Genomic DNA, 16,737 nt, shown 5'->3' with positions numbered 1-16,737 from the left:
ATTTACCATAGGCTGAATAGAGCTTGAACACCTCATAATGTAACTCAATGCAATGTCCGTCTGCAGTTAGTTCCGACCAACGGCTGCTAACAGCTAATATTAACTAGCTCTCCTCCGGCCGATTTAAACGCGGATTTCTTGCTCACAGTGTAGCATTATCAAAGAAACAATATAGTACATCCCCTGATGCATCGATAGTGAGTTTACTGCATCCTTTCGCTCTCACAACGTCAGGAAAGATATCTGTTCCTCCCTAACACTTTTTTTTATTGATTGCAACCGGGAGGACGCCATTTTGTTCTGGGACTGGGACATACTTTTTATTGCCTGCGCAGATTTGATGTGACACAACAGAAAAACATCACTGCCTTCGGTAAAGGTTATTTTATTTGCTGATAGGCCTGTGTATGATAATCTTATCATAATAATATAAAGTGATAAATCATATAAATCATAAAATCTGAACTTTGATAGACCCATGGCAGTCAAGGAGGCGAATATTGGCCAATAACGTTGCCAAAGTGCGACAGGTGCATCCCTGTGACTTTATAATACAATGTAACATCAATAGTGTGGCGTTAATAAGCTAGATATGATGCTAACCTTTGTGTGTGTATATTCATAAGAAAGTTGTATGAGAACAGTATAATTAAAATTCTGACAATGGGTCATGCTCACTTTGCTAACTTCCCATTGCTGTCATAGTAATACAGAATTAGCTAGTTTAAGGTTAGCTAAGTGCATAAAGTTACCGTTGTTATATTGAATAGTGTCCACCGTCAAATAGTGTCTCCCCCCTGTTAATATGAACACCCCTTTGTTGTTTGGGTCTAGAGCTAACGGTTTTGGTGGGGTTATGGTGAAGGGGACACATATTGACAGGACAAAACACCAACTCTAGGCTAATTGCCAACTTGCTATGCTAACTAAGCTAGCTTCCCATTCATCTGCGCACACCGGTTTGTTTAGCCTACCGTTAACGTTACATATGAGGCTGCAGGTCTTTGTTGATTCAATGTGTGTTATTATTGTCAGTATGGACATAAATATTTAAATAAGATCCAGATTGGAAAACATAATGCTTGCAAAATATTGTTAGTGTTAAAACTTACTGGTTGCATGCTGAATTTACAACTTTAAAATATTGTAGGCACGACCTTATGGTAAATAATGGTGCATAATTTTGTTGCAGCATTTTTGAAATCAGTGCCTTTATTTTTCTCACCTACCGAGGTCCGATTGGGTTGTGTTCGCCACATCCCACCCATGAATCTGAAGACATGCAAATGTGATGGCTTTAATAATCATACAGTACGCTACTTAATGTTAAATTAGAAAAACTCCAGAGCTCATGCTTAAACTTACACCAACCCAACTTTTTCCTCGTGTTTAGCCCGTCTCTCCTCATGTCACCCTGCTCTCTGTGCGCCGTGGTAACGCTGATGTGAGAGCTAGACTGGTTACCACATGGCTTTTATCCAACTAGAGGCGCTTGAGAGTGGACCGCTTGGAGAGTGGGAGCGCAGTCGCAGGTTATCCATCGCCTGGTGCAAGATCTACCGTCACTCTGCCACGTCTGGGATCTTCCTTTATATAGACGGGAGACTCAACAAAACCACTTTCCTCAACGCGGATCCAGATTGTTCTCATTTTTCTCTTTTGCCCCCCTCTCTCCTTTTTTTCCACCCCCCTGATCAGGCTTAACCACCCTGTGTTTTGTAAAGGCAATTGTTAGTGCGCATCATCGCGGGAGCCAAAAGGAGGTTTGCCACTTCTTCCATAGGAGACTGGTGAGTAAAGCGGCTCAATGTTTCATGTCTTTGATTTCTATATGCGTGATCATTTCAGTTTTTTTAATTGCCATGTGACTAAGTAATTATTAGGCTGCTAACTTACATACAGTAAGTACAGTAGATAATGTTTGGGTTGATAGAGTTTAAGGTAGGCTGCAACTGTATTTCAACAAGTTAATAAGTTATTTTTTTATCTAAATGCTGCATAACAGTGATGTTACAGTGAACTCAGTGAGCCAGTTTTCACAGGAGTTAGTAGTTGCGGGTTACTGAAAGCTTTTTAATCTGCCCACTTACAAGCCTCTGGTCGGACAACATTCATGTACAGTGTCTCTTCTGCTGTTTCATTCTTGATGTTGTTGTCCTTCAGTTGACTCAAAAGTTAATGAGGTATCACACCACACTGCTCCTTTATATGTCTTATTAAAGGGCTGAGCAGTTACATAATAAGTGAAAATGAATTGGACTCCTTTCTCTTGATTTGAACCTACACATACATGTGAACTCTTCAATGGGCGTGGTTTTGCATTAATGGGACAGTCCCCAGGAAAGATACAAATTCCAGAAAAAGTCACTGAATCCATTAAAGTTTGGGTTATGAGGTCACCTTTTTAAAATCTTGTGTCCCTGTGTTTTTTCTCTCCCGCTCACAGCGGGCTGCTGGAGCGTCATGACAGCTGAGAAGAGCGGGCCCGTTATAAACGGTAAACCAGAGGATGGCAGAGACCCGGAAGGGTCCAGCTCCAGCCTAGACAACAGGGAGTACAATGAGAGGGGCCAATGGAACAACAAGATCGAATTTGTCCTGTCTGTGGCTGGAGAGATCATCGGGTTGGGCAACGTCTGGAGGTTTCCTTACCTCTGCTACAAGAATGGAGGAGGTAAATAATTTTCCCTTATCTGTGTTAGATGTATGGACATAAACATAAGACTCAAGGTGGTAGGAGAGGTTTTTGTGTTAGAAAAGCGGTGGACATAAGTCAAGATCCTTTGCTGGACGGGGGAGGCAAGACAGGCAAGAACTGAAAGAAAACAAACAAATTTTATCCCTGATTAGATACATAATTAAGATAGGATATAATCCAGTGTTGTAGTCAAGACCACCTAAACCGAGACTGAGTGAAGACCAAGACCAGACCAGAGCGAGTCCCACAGGACATGACAAAACTTATGATAAAATGTGTAACATTAAAACCAGGCAATCCTTAAATTAATCTGAAAGATCCACATTCCCATAAAACACCCACAGGACACAAACAAAGATTCCTCTTCACTCACCTCTTTTATTACCATACTGTAAAAGTGTACCATGAGAATCAGATGGTATTGCAAATGTGAATTGTATGTGTGGGAAATTTCGTTTGTTTTCTATGAGAAACAAATACAAACACTACAGAGCTAAAATCAACTTAACCATCTTTATTAAACACTCCTTTTTTGCACAGGCAATTAAGTGACATCCCTGCGATTGTGATATTGACCGGTCTTGAAATAAAATCCTGGGTCTGTCCTGGGTTTGTCGTAGATCAAGACAAGACAGAGTAAAAAAGTGGTCGAGTCTGAAACAAGGCCGAGACCTTCAAAAAGTGGTCTCGAGAACAAGACTGATCTGAGTACTACAACATTGATAATTTTTAAAATGTAAAAGGCGCATTTCTGAGTAAAACAAGTAAGACCAGTTCTTTAATCTTCTACGGCACTAACGAGGGAGGTCAGTTTTGTTTCTAAGAGCTTTCACTTATACAAAACTGGCAAGAGAAGTACCAAAATATGATGATGTCCTTAATTTCATCCATTATGCACAATCGTGTCAATAAAAGAGGTGGGTTCCCTCATTAGGCACCATTAGACAGCACAGTATGGATCCCCCTTACAACCTGAAAAGGTCATTTTGCAGTATGAGTGTGACATCATAGTGAGTGCTTTCATCTGAATTTTATGAATTGCTCCTTTTGTACTTGTTTACAGGTTACAGTTAATTTTAAACTATCAAGCTGTGTGACTTTTATTCAAGTATTAATCAAGTGGTATTCATGCTCTCTATGTATTTTCTTTTGGGTGCACAAAGGTGCGTTCTTCGTTCCGTATGTCATCTTCTTTGTGTGCTGCGGTATCCCGGTGTTTTTCCTGGAGACTGCCCTGGGTCAGTTCACCAGTGAGGGAGGTATCACCTGCTGGAGGAAAGTCTGCCCGCTCTTCGAGGGTGAGAAAACACGCACGTCATATCTTTTATCAGGGTCTGCTCAGGATTTTAATAATTGAATAGAAAATCATAAACTATTCGGAGACATAATAGTCAGGGCTGATGGAACTTGAGTCATGCACGTGCGTAGTAGACAGAACACCGGCACTCACAGGTAAATGCACTTATTTAACATGGGAAAACAGACAAAGTGAACATGTTTCAACTGCAAAGCACTTGCCAGGGAATCTAATTGTATTTCTTAATGATGATCCTGAGCAATTATTTTATTTATACAAATTTAACTGTCATGTTCCTGTTGAAGCTGTGGACTCCTACAGGTCTCTTACTGACATTTGTCACACAGCTGTGAATACTTGCAGGTGACAATAATTCAATAATATTTTTCTTTTCAGGTATTGGCTATGCAACGCAGGTGATTGAAGCTCATCTAAACGTGTACTATGTAGTGATCCTCGCCTGGGCCATCTTCTACCTCTTCAACTGCTTCACCACTGAGCTGCCGTGGGCTGGCTGTGGGCACTACTGGAACACAGGTAGGAGGAGGGAACAGTGGACAAGAGAGGAAATTATTCTTGCAAACTAAAAAAATAATGTGCATCTCATTTGTTTAGGAAATAGAAAATGTATCCAAGGATTTAATGTGCATATCTTCACATATACCTGTGGTTTGCTCTTAAAAATAATGCCATCTCATTGTGTATCCACAGAGAACTGTGTCGACTACTACGGAGAAAATGCCACCAACATTACAAACCCCAACGCCACCTCTCCAGTCATCGAGTTCTGGGAGTGAGTACATTTTTTATTATTTTTTTTTTCATGTTGTGTCATGTTCATTAGTCTTCATATGAGATCTGTTTGAGTGTGCAAAGTCCCATTGGAGAGCATACTACAATGATGGCTTTCATCTCTGTGGGTATAAATATTAATGGTACCACAGTTTGTGTATAGCACCACGAGGAGATGCTCTGTCAGTTACGTCTGAAGTCCTCCTTTAATGTCATTGTCTAACGTAATGTTAAAAATCAGAGCTTCTGACAGCTCCAGACTGTTTCCCTGCCCCCTTCCTCCCCCTCAGCCTCTCCCCCAATAATTAGTCAGCCCTTTTCATATTTGTGTGTCAACAGGCCCTGGTAGGCCAGCTGTCTCCCAGCTAGAGCCATGTGTGTGGCAGCGGATCAGGCCTTGTCAGTGTGTAATGCTGACCACACTTCCTGTCTCGCTGCCAGTGGCTATGTTTACACTACTGGGTTGAATCTCTCTTTTTTTAACCTATATATTGCAGTGAAATGGTTAAGTTTAAAATACAATATATATTTTTGTGTCGAAATCAGAATGAAGTGACATGATTTGTGTAACAGAGTAATGAAAACATCAGATTTGAGCCAGCAACATGAACCTGACCACAGAGCAAGACATGGCCAAAAAGCCAACCACCATGTCGTTGGCAAAAATAGCAACCTGCCAGGCTTTGTTTAATCGATGCCAACACAGACTGTCATGATTCGTACTGTATATACAGCATAAACAAACATCGGTGCAGCGAGTCAAACAAGCTGTATGTTGCCATCTGTATGGAAGTTTATTTACATGGTTTAATTATTGCATCTTGACACTTTAAAATTCAAAACTTTAAACACTGAATAAGAGCTTGATAAAAAGACTGTCAAACAAAAGATTTTGTATAAATGTGATTGATTTTGTGCATATGTGCAGTACTATTACCATCATTTAAGTAGTGATATGTCTGGAGCATAGACTGTATAAAATAATGGACGTAGCCATGGTGACGTCACCCTTTAGTGTGTGGGCTGCTGTTTTGAAGCCTTGAGTTTGGCATTTTGGCCGCCGCCATTTTGGATTTTTGGACCATATTTGGGCGAGAGGTTGGAGCTGTGGGGGAGTGAGGAGTAGATTTGAATGAGAGCCTTAGGACACTACCAGCAGACAGCCTGTTACTCACAGTGGCCTTAATTATGCGTAACTTTGAACCTTAATAAAATTGAAAACTGTACAGCTGTCATGAGACCAAAATGGATTTTGGAACTAGGCTGTGAACATGTTTATTTCTGCTGTAAAGTTGGGCATTTTAACATGGGGGTCTATGGGGATTGACTCGCTTCTGGAACCACCCTCAAGTGGCCATTTGAGGAACTGCAGTTTTTGGCACTTCAGCCTTGGAAGTTGCAGTTTTTTTTAAATAAACCAAAAGAAAAGACTGAACACGAGATATTAAAGCCTCATCCTCTCTGAGTCTCCAAGAGGATGCAATCATTTGTTAATTTTTGCATGTCAAAAATTCACACGAGAAGGAGAATTAGACATGTTTCTTTGGTAAAGCTAACTTTGGCAAATGCTCTTAATGTTGGCTACACATTATCTATGTGACCATGTAGAAGATACCTGCCTTCCGTTTGCTTAGCTGTAGTTTGAACCATGCTCAGTCCCTGAAAAACTGCTAGATACCGGTATTATCTAAACTCGCACACCTGCTTTGTTATAATCCTAGACACAGTGTGCACACAAGTCGCACTTTGCACTCATATAAAACCAATTTACATACATTTGAGAGCTCAAACAAGTATATTTACACACATTAGTGTTCACATCTTGCCCTCTCGGCTGACCAGGGAGGGACAGGGGGGCTGTGTTGGACCTAGCCTGTGGCCGGCCACCAAGAACATGTCATGATGATCAATGGCTGGTCAGGAGCTCCGGGGGTGAACTCGGTGGCAAAGATTTGGCAGCACCTTGTAGCTCTGTGGCACTGAGTCTCGCTTCTCATCCTCCATCAATGCTTTTGGCTGGCTTTGCCTCAACAAACAGGAAACACACTGTTGATTCACCACCGCCGACGAGCTATGATGTCATAATCACTGATAAGATGCCCCGTAGCTTGCGCCTACACCTGTGGGCATATCACTGAAGAGGAGGTTTTAGTTGTAGAGCTGTAGTTGACTATTACAAGCCCTCTATTGGATTCTATTGGTTCGATAACTCTGTACTGCTGAGCAGCTTGCTTAAATACACCATTTCAATATTGAAATATACTACTACTAACTTTGTTCTCATTGGAAAATTTGTTTTTCGACTCTGCGGTGTAGAAACACAATATATTAACATGTAGCCAGCAGAGGCAATAAGAACACACAGAATGTTGGATGCAAACCTCTCTTTTAGGGTACCATCTGCCGACAGAGCTCCACACACTAATAAACTTAAGAACAGGCAGGGTGGCTTCTGTGGGAATTTAGGTGGTCAAGTTGGCCACGGTGCTGGCAGCTGCTTGACATAGAGAATCAGGAAGTGAGGCGGGGTAAAAAAAACAAAAAAAAAACGGGTGAAAATAGTTACACTGAGTTGGGGGAGGACGTAGAAGAGGACATTTGGGAGAGCGCTCTACTAAGAGTAAACGACAGCACTTCTTGTGCCAAACTAAACATTATACAATTCAAGATCCTACATCGCATCCACTACTCCAAAGCAAGACTGGCTAAAATATATCCTAACACAGATGCAAGCTGCGACAGGTGTCGAAATACTCCTGCTGATTTAACACATATGTTTTGGTCATGTCCAGCCCTGGCAACCTATTGGTCTACCATCTTTAAAACGTTGTCAGAAGCATTGAATATTGATCTTCAACCCAACGTAGCCATGGCCATATTTGGTACCACAGATAGAAGACATACAACATTAAGGAAAAGTTATAAAAACATAATTGCTTTTACGACGCTGCTTGCATGTAGAAGAATATTATTGCATTGGAAATCAAAAAATCCACCCAAAATGTCTTTGTGGTTTAGCGACCTGACACAGTTCATACAATTAGAGAAAATAAAATATACTCTCAGGGGGTCCAGAGACAAATTCTTCTCTGTCTGGGATCCGGTGTTGATGCACTTAGGTAAACTTAAAACTGTGCCCACTTAATTACCGCTTAGCAGCCATCTTGCATTTGTATTTGTGATTGTGATTGTGATTGAATCCATGTGAACCATGTCTTGTTTAGTGCACAGCTTCAGTGTTGGCGAGCCTAGGTATATGCTCTATTTGTTATATATATATAAACGCATATTTTTTATTGTATTCATTTATTTTTGTATTACATTCAGTTATCATTTTTTACTGGATTGGTGTCCAACATGTTCTTGGGATGGGGGGTTAAAATATAGATATGAGCATTGTGACTCCTGTATTTGGATCGATGTAACGTATCATTGATGCTCAATAAAAAGAAAATGAAAAAAAAAAAGAAAATAGTTACACTGCAGCTATTTGGCTTCTTACACCCATTCCCACATGCATTATTATGGATATCCTTCCATGCTGTGCTAGGCTAGTCATGTTAAAACGTCAAGGTCGAAGGCGGTTATGGCAAAGAGGCCATGGTTAGGGCTAGTACTAGCCAGTTTTGGATATTCTGAGATAAAAATGGTAAAATTTCTAGAAAAGAATCACAAATATAGTGCCAGAAAGTCTAGTGATGTAGTATAACGCACAACACAGTCCACAAAGGAGTAAGACGTGGTGGACAAATGGGTTAAGCACTTGGCTTTTACACTGTGGTTTGAGTCCTGTGTGAGTCAGTGTCTGCTTATTACTTTTAGACTTAATTTACTTATTATTTTCAGTTTTAAGGATGTATAGATCTACTCAGTATACACTGTGTACATAAACTTTAGCAGAACAGCTAAACATACAAGACATTGCTACTGTAGGACACTGGGTGCTGGTTGGCTACGGACACTTGGATGTTAGTAGCATCTTCTAGGGAAAAAAAAAAAAGTAGAGTAAAGTAAAGTAAAGAGTAGAAAAGCAGTTTTCTTGACCACGGTGCTTGTGCTCATCCATTGTCCTGCAAGGGTGAATTTTTATTCAAATTCCAGGCAAGCCACAATGGTCAGTGGACATTCTGGTGAACTAAGGCCCGATTTGGCTCAAGGTGTTGAAGTTGACATGTCAGGTAGTGATCCACCAATATTTTGTGCCAATATTTTGGCACAAACATTTTGACCACCAGGGACATAAAGGGCTTTCAGTGGAGCAAACAGACTTCTTCCTGCCTGGTGATGTTGCCCACCAAAGTGCAGTTGTCCCACCAGAACATCCTTGATGCTCAATATCCTCATCTCCATCCAAGACTGTATGACATCTTTCCGTCAGAGCCACACTGCTGCTGACTACCTTTATTATGGAGATTTGTCCCTATCCAGTAGGTGAAAGAGGGGGGAGGGGGCGCCATTAGCAAAATGACCATAATGTGATCCCTTGTTAACCTGCCATCACTCTTCATCCACCAGGTCCAGACCCAGACCTTTTACTGATAAATTATTGAGAATTATTAAACTTTGATGTCCGTCCCCCTTTTAAAAATTAACAAATGGCCTACTGCCCCGTTCCCATCAAAGATGACACCTTTCTCTTTGCTTGGTGTCTGTCTTCCTTAAGCCAATCAGACATGATCATTCAGGACATTAACCATATTAGGCCAAAGACAGAGTTGAGGCGTGATTAGGATAATGTGTTCGTCCACAGCGTAAACAACCATGGGAAGTCCACTCAACTGGCAGAGGGGACTCAGCAGAAGAGAGGAAGTCTTATTGTTGGATAAGAACACTTCTCTACTCACTTCCATTTATCAGATGATGGGTGGAAAGTTACTTGTGGGAAGGTTGTTGAAGATTGTTGCCATGCTGTCCTCACGTTGTTCAAAACTGCCTCGTCCCACACAGATATAGTTCCACAATTGCTGCTTGTAAATGTACCGTCATATTACCTTGTAGTTGCATCCTCAACTGCAAGGTTAGCAGCAGGATGAGGATTAGCCATCATGGATGGAAGGAGGAAGTTGGAGTCTGAATCAGAGGATAGAAATGGTCATCCTGTTGGTTAGTGTCCGTATTGTCATGTTGTTCGTTGAGTTGCCGACAGATATTTTATTTATGGTTTGGTCAGGATGGTCGTTTTTATGATTGGTACTGTGTGCATTCATACTATCACAATGTGAGTGCCTGAGCAAGTACATGAAGAACCAATAAAAGACAATAAAGGCCTTTAGTGATTAAAGCAAATGTGAAATAGTTTGTTTCCCCATTCCATTACAAAACATAGATTTTAGTTTTGAGGCTCAAGAGATGCAGTTCATTGCTTATTATCCTTGTAAGTTAGTGTAGTGGTTTGAAGTTGAGGAGTTGAAGTGCTTTGTGGATTTGGGGAATGCATTAACTGAACTAGCAACTATGATTAACCAGCAAAAATGACATTACTATTTATCCTGAGCAACCTCAAACAAATATGTATTTTTCATCATTCTCCCTCTGTGTTGTAAGTTATTTAGCACAGTTTGCACTTAATGCCTGAAGACAGATCTCAGAGAGTCTGCAGAGGCTCTACATCACATGTTCAACACCATTTTCCCTTTCCAGAAAGTGTTTTCGAAGGCTTGTACTTATGTCAACTAAATGAAATTGTAACTCATCCATGTTCTTTGTGCCAAATCAGACGCAGAGTCCTGAAGATATCAGATGGTATCGAGCACATGGGTGGAATGCGCTGGGAGCTGGCCATGTGTCTGGCCCTGGCCTGGTTCATCTGCTACTTCTGCATCTGGAAGGGACCCAAGTCGACTGGCAAGGTGAGACAGAGTAATGCATCTTTACTGTTCTGTGTGCGTGTATGTGAGACTGTGCGGTTGAAATACAATCACAGGAAACATGAGAAAATTGTATGGGTAATGCGGTTATCAACACCTCATTTTACATGAGTGTTTGTGTGCTGGAATGTGTGTCCATGTTACTTTGCTGGTATTTTTTATTCACTGGAGCAGTTTTAATTTTCATCTTGCTCACTGAAACAGCCACAAGATTTCCCATCTTGTCCTCAAAACAACTCCCTGACAGGAAGCCACAAGTACTCCCCCCTGCAAATAGAGGACAAAAGGGGTGTCTGCACCACCCACTTCTACCTTTCCTCCCATCACCCTTTCCATTTTAATGTCCTCCTTGAGTCTCTTCTAGCAGCCTCAAGGAGGACAGTGAGGACTCTGCACCTTGGTTTGGGCGCTCAGCTCCCCCTCTTAGATTGAATGAGACGGAGTGAGTAGAGAGATGGAGATGGAGTGAAAAAAGAGAGGGAAGAAAGAGAGTAAATAGAAAAGAGGAGAGGTGTGTGAGGAAAAATTAATGGGTTCACATTCTACATGACGGGGGGAGAAAAACAACTAGGCGGCAATGCCTATATCTCCCTGAAGTGTCTTTTGTCTGGCTGTGAAGTAAGAGGGGAGAAGGCTTCTTCATGGCCGGGCTTTAGCAGCCGGTCCAAGATTGATTCCTGTATTCACTGGAGGAAAGGAGAGCGTTCATGAGGAGCATGCAGAGTATATCCTCAGCCTCCGCCTCTGCTGCCTCTCTCTCTCCCTCTCTCTCCTGCTATGAGAAATAAACCACAGCTCGCCCGTTGCAAGAGAGAGGTGCTTTCTTCTCCACAGACCCTACAGCCCATTCAGTTCCGACTCTGCTAAGCTGTTTGCTTTTGTTGGCCGTGTTTGCCAGCCATTCTCACATTTAAGCCCTCCTGTTAGATTTACGGCGAGGCAGGGGCAAGTTTGACCAGTAAATTTGTGGTGGCTTAAATGTTTACCCGTGGTGAGCTGGACGAAGCATGTGGAGCATCAAAAGTTCATGGAGAGATTGAATATTGTCCTTTTCATCTCCAGAGAGATGAAGAGAAAGAGGGCGAGAAGGTTTAGGGTGTGTGATCGTTTTATTTGACAAATTAAAGGAGGGATTTGCCAGGCAGGAGACAACTTTTCCCACACTTTCCCCCTGTAGGCCACACTAGGATTAACAGAGCTTACAGTGGACAGTCTAATTGAGTCTCGTGGATCCTTACTGTTTAAAGACTATCTTGGTTAAGAAATGGGTCTTTATTAAACTTTTGATTCAGGTTTTGAAGGTGAAGGATGTTCAGGATATTCAGAGTATCGTCAATTTCTGAATGGTTGAGGGTAAAATCAAGCTTAAACTGGCAATGTAACAATGAACTGAACTTCTAGTTAGATTAAGAAGTTCACTGCATCAAAACCTGCAACAAAATAATTGCTTCCACCTCGTAAAAGGAGTTTCCATTCATGAAAGTGCTGCTCGCAGTTGTACAGTAATCTGACCAGGGGTATACGAGTAATTGGAGTGTGCATGCGTTTATGAGTGTGTGTTTAGGGCCGTTTATGTGAATGGTCCACTTTATCTTTGTCTGTAGTATGTGCACACCCATTTCAGTGTTGTGAATGAAGTTGTGTGCGTGTGTGTGTGTGTGTGTGGACTCATGCACTTATGTGCGCGCTTCAAAGAAAAGCACATTTTCCCACACTGCCAGCATCACTCCTCTGGGCTTCTCCTGTTTAAGAGACGGGGCCAGAGGAGCCTTCTTTTCTTTTCAGTCTCCTGGCCCGGCTCTGTTCTGTCCTGTTCTGCCCTCAATTGGACTTTGACTGGATGCCAGCAAGCCAGGGGATGTATGTTGTCCGCCTCTGCCTTCCAAGAGGCCAGGGTCTTTGTTCAAGGGGTTTCTAAGAGTCTTGAGATGTCGAGCACAATTCTGCAAAACCTGAATGGTTCAATAAAAAAGGGAGTGTTAGTTTGATGGTTAGCAAGTGCTAGCTACTGTACTGAAGGTATGTCTGATGTTTACTATAGTGGAGTTGACTCTCTAGTGCTGTGCGTGATACCCTTTCTACCCTATCCTTCCAAAACTTGAGCTGCAAAACTGAGTGCTAAAACTGAATGCTAATATACTCCAGGTTCCAGGTTAAGCTGACCCCCCTCTTGGTATGACTTTATTTTGACAGTCCACTGTTGACTCCAAACAGTGTATCAGTAGATATTGAACTGTCATCAGCTGACGGTCACAAGTCCAGGCAAAAACATGGATTATGAATGGGAACAATTAAGTAGTGCCCTTTTGTGAACCAGAGTTCAGCTGTGATCTACAAATTGGTTCAAAAGGTGTGTGCTGTTGTAAAATAAGTATGTCATAAATCCACAGACTCTGTGGACAGATCTGTCTTCTACTGAGCTGAATGTCAAGAAGATAGTCAAGTTTGTTGATTTGTTTGATATTCTCAATACAATAAACCAATGATAAGATTTTCATTTGACCTCTCAATCCCAACCTTTTTGTTTTGTGAGAGCCTACAACAAATCAGAACAATCGGCAGTTGTACCAAAGATTGATTTTTCCCGTTTTGAGGATAAAATATACAGTATATTTAATTTTGTGAAGCAAAAAACATGTATTTTTTTATACCTTCAATAATCTTGGGACCCCCTCATCTCTCTTGAAACCCCTCAGTTACTTTGTTCAGTCCAAACCACAGTGACTTCAAATGGACACCAAAGTGATTAAAGTTGATTCGTGAGCCCTTCTGACACTTGTAGGTTTCAAAGGTTCCCCTGATCTTGACATCAACCATGTTTGGTACAGCCTGCTAGGTGTCATAGTTGGTTAGATCCTTGAGAAAATTTAAAAATTGGTCATTGCTTTACTTCGTCACATTGTGGCACATTGTGACAATGCGTTTGTGTTTGTTTGTGTGTGCAACAGCAATTATCCTCCCACTCATTTCTCTTCCTTCTGGGACATGTGTGGTTAGATCAGTAATTTCCTCCTTAGGATTCTTTGAGTCCAGTTAATCCAACACATGTCCTGTAGTTGTGGTGCTTTTGAATACTGCTGCACCAGCAATGGCTGTGGCCGGAGACATTGTGTTTTCGGGTTGTCCGTCCATCCGTCCCATTCTTGTGAAACGCAATATCTCAAGAACGCCTTGAAAAAGTGACCGATGAGATTTTGGTGGTCAAAGGTTAAAGGTTAAGGTCACTGTGACCTTGCGTATGTCTCATTCGGTGAACACCATATCTCAAGAGCACCTTTAGGGAATTTTTCCAGCCTGTGGCCCTTTGCTGCATGTCGCTCCCTCTCTCTCTCCCCCTTTCACGCTCGACTGTCCTATCAATTAAAGGCTAAAATGCCCCCCAAAAAATAATCTTAAAAAAAAGTCTAATAAAATAAAATGATGAGGTGATGAGATTCAATATCCAAAAGATTAACTTCACTGTGACATCATAATATTCTGCAAAACCATTTTATGGCCATTATTCAGCGGCATGACTCAGGAACAGCAGGGGAGACATTTGGTCAGATACTGAATTGGTGACTAATCTTGGGTGTCCACCTTGAAACTGTACTGATTGTAGAGAGATTCTGTGAAGCAACCGTGTTTTTAACAGATATGGATGTACACTGTAACTGCAACTTGACAGGTTCGCAACTGCTAGGCACTTATTCTAGTTATTTTTAAATAGGGGGATGAGGAGGTGGCTATGTTGGTTAGAGCCCGTTATTTATCAGCTGTGACAATTGCTTGCCATGTTTTTGCTTTCCACAGCCTTACTTTGACCTTATCTTGTACAAATCATATCTAGTTATGTAAGCAAATACTACTCTACATTCTGACAGTGACTCAGTGTCAGCTGTGTTTGTCTGTGATCTGTACATATTTTAATATTCCAAATCTGTGCATGTTTATACCTGCAGGTTGTGTATGTGACAGCAACATTTCCATACTTCATGTTGTTGATCCTGCTGATCCGAGGAGTGACACTGCCAGGAGCATTTGATGGCATCAAGTTCTACCTCTACCCAGACATATCACGTCTCTCTGACCCTCAGGTAGGCCTGGACCCACTGTATCTCTGTCTCTACTGGTAAAAAAGAAAAAAGATCTGCCTCTAACATTATAGGTACAATGTTAAAGTGCCACTAGTGATGCGCGAAAATGAACAAACAAATCTTTTTGAACAATTCTTTCTAGTGTATGGTATGTACCAGGTCAGCCTGATGAACATCTGAGTGCTCATGAATCCCCGACTCTTCCCACCTTTACCATAGTGTACTGCTCACACTGTTTAGTACAGCGAGTCTTGCATCAAGACCTCTGCCAGCCAAGGCCAATGGTGCATTCACATGCTCCTCAGATGGTTGTTCTTCCAACTGTGATGTGTTCATGAGCTTTCAGTTGTAATTTGGAAACAACATGGACACTATAAAGAGGATGTGTTGTATTTTATTGCTTAGCACTTGCATTTAAGATGCATTTAAACAACACGTTGATAACGATTAGCAAAAGAAACAAATCAAGTGAGCCATTAGATATGACGGGGAACTAATTTTTCAGATTATTCCAACAACTTGAATGCAGCACAAGGCTGCGGAGATAACGGGCATGTCTCCCACTTGCCCATCAAAGACTGACACATCGCTTGTCAGTGACATTTCTGTAACATTGCATTAAGCTTACATAGCCTACCTACATACAAGTGGGATGCTGAATCAATGCATTGAGATTAATATATTATCTTTATCAATGTGAACTTATTCATATTGACTAGTAATGCACTAAAGAGAAATTTGTGGGGCGGGCAGCACTTCCTGCCAGACTTGCATGTACTATAACAGAGTGTCACAGAAACAAAAACAAACATATTTTGCAAGAAACATCAAAACTGGAAAGATCTGATACATTAACGTGTGTCAACTCAAAGGAACTGATGCTGTGAAAAGAATCGCTATGCCCATCACTGAGTGCCACTGAGATGTTGCCACCAACCAGTAAGACAAAATAATAGGTTTTGCCATTTTATCAGTTGTTATACCTACGAATGTGAAAGAAAGTCAGTGTTACAGCTTTAATTTTATAGTGGAGCTGCTGTTATCTTTATGTGTTAGGATCCCACCACCTTTTGAAAGTTACCAGAAGGACAGCCATGGAGGTGAGAGGACACACACTGTGTCAGTCATCGCCGCATAAATTCCTCTCCTCAGTGATCAGCAGGAAATATGCTCATGTTACAAACCCCTTTTTTTATTATAAGTTATGTAAATTGTAAAACCCCTAAACATCCACACACAGCAGCTATATAAAAAAGAAAAAATGGAGTTGTAACACTTAATGGCTGTAAGTGGCACATGTGTCAAAATTGCAAGTCTATTAGTGTCCATGCCTGTAGAGGGTGTACATCATGTCTACAAATACAGCTCTTTAGCGTGGCTGCTATAACTTGTCTTGTTGCAAGTCCAGTAATACTGACAGGGATGCCACACATCAAGGACACTGTAGTAACTTAACCTGCTGTAAGACACAGTAAATACTGTACAGAGTACACACAATTTTGGTATTTCCCAACCAAAGCTTAAGGCAGCAGTTATGTTAAATCAGTCTGATTGTGCTCTGTGAAAACGGTGACTGTTGAAAGGCAGAAGGTACCAAAGTAAAGCAGGAGGGGTTAAAGAGACTCATGGGATTGAAATTATACCCCTGCCTTACGCCCACCTGTCTGGAGCTGAATAGCTGCCAGGGGGACAGGTGGTGTTATTGTTACTGTAATGGGATGGGGGATCAGTCTTTTTTTTCACTGCTATCACTGTTTATGTACTTTTTTGTACCGTTTTATTCCATTTATTCAGAGGGAAGCTGTTTGCCAAATGGTACATACTACCTTTGTGTGGCAAAGAATAAAAAAAGGCAGCTGTTTCATATAGTTACAGACATTTGGCTTCAGGTATAAACCCCACTCTATTGGCAGTGATTCTACTGTGGCTTATTACAGAGCCAAGATCATCATAGCAGAGCTGACACATCCTGCTGGTGATGAGATGATCTAGGGTCAAGAAAATAGT

General features: G+C 41.4%; 1 protein-coding gene across 1 annotated transcript in view; it reads left to right on the top strand.

Annotated features, from left to right (window-relative positions):
* Positions 1–1,528: 1,528 nt before the first annotated feature.
* Positions 1,529–16,737, top strand: part of slc6a11b (solute carrier family 6 member 11b) — a 40,753-nt gene continuing 25,544 nt past the window's right edge. Inside the window, exons 1-7 of the mRNA XM_050037931.1 lie at positions 1,529–1,790; positions 2,447–2,674; positions 3,862–3,996; positions 4,392–4,532; positions 4,707–4,788; positions 10,504–10,636; positions 14,596–14,730. Of these exons, the coding sequence (XP_049893888.1) occupies positions 2,464–2,674; positions 3,862–3,996; positions 4,392–4,532; positions 4,707–4,788; positions 10,504–10,636; positions 14,596–14,730 (837 nt within the window). The 5' untranslated portion in view covers positions 1,529–1,790; positions 2,447–2,463. The remainder of the gene's footprint in view (positions 1,791–2,446; positions 2,675–3,861; positions 3,997–4,391; positions 4,533–4,706; positions 4,789–10,503; positions 10,637–14,595; positions 14,731–16,737) is intronic.

The sequence above is a fragment of the Epinephelus moara genome, chromosome 24, assembly GCF_006386435.1.
Source record: "Epinephelus moara isolate mb chromosome 24, YSFRI_EMoa_1.0, whole genome shotgun sequence".
Taxonomy (NCBI): domain Eukaryota; kingdom Metazoa; phylum Chordata; class Actinopteri; order Perciformes; family Serranidae; genus Epinephelus; species Epinephelus moara.
This window is presented reverse-complemented; position numbering and strand designations above follow the sequence as displayed.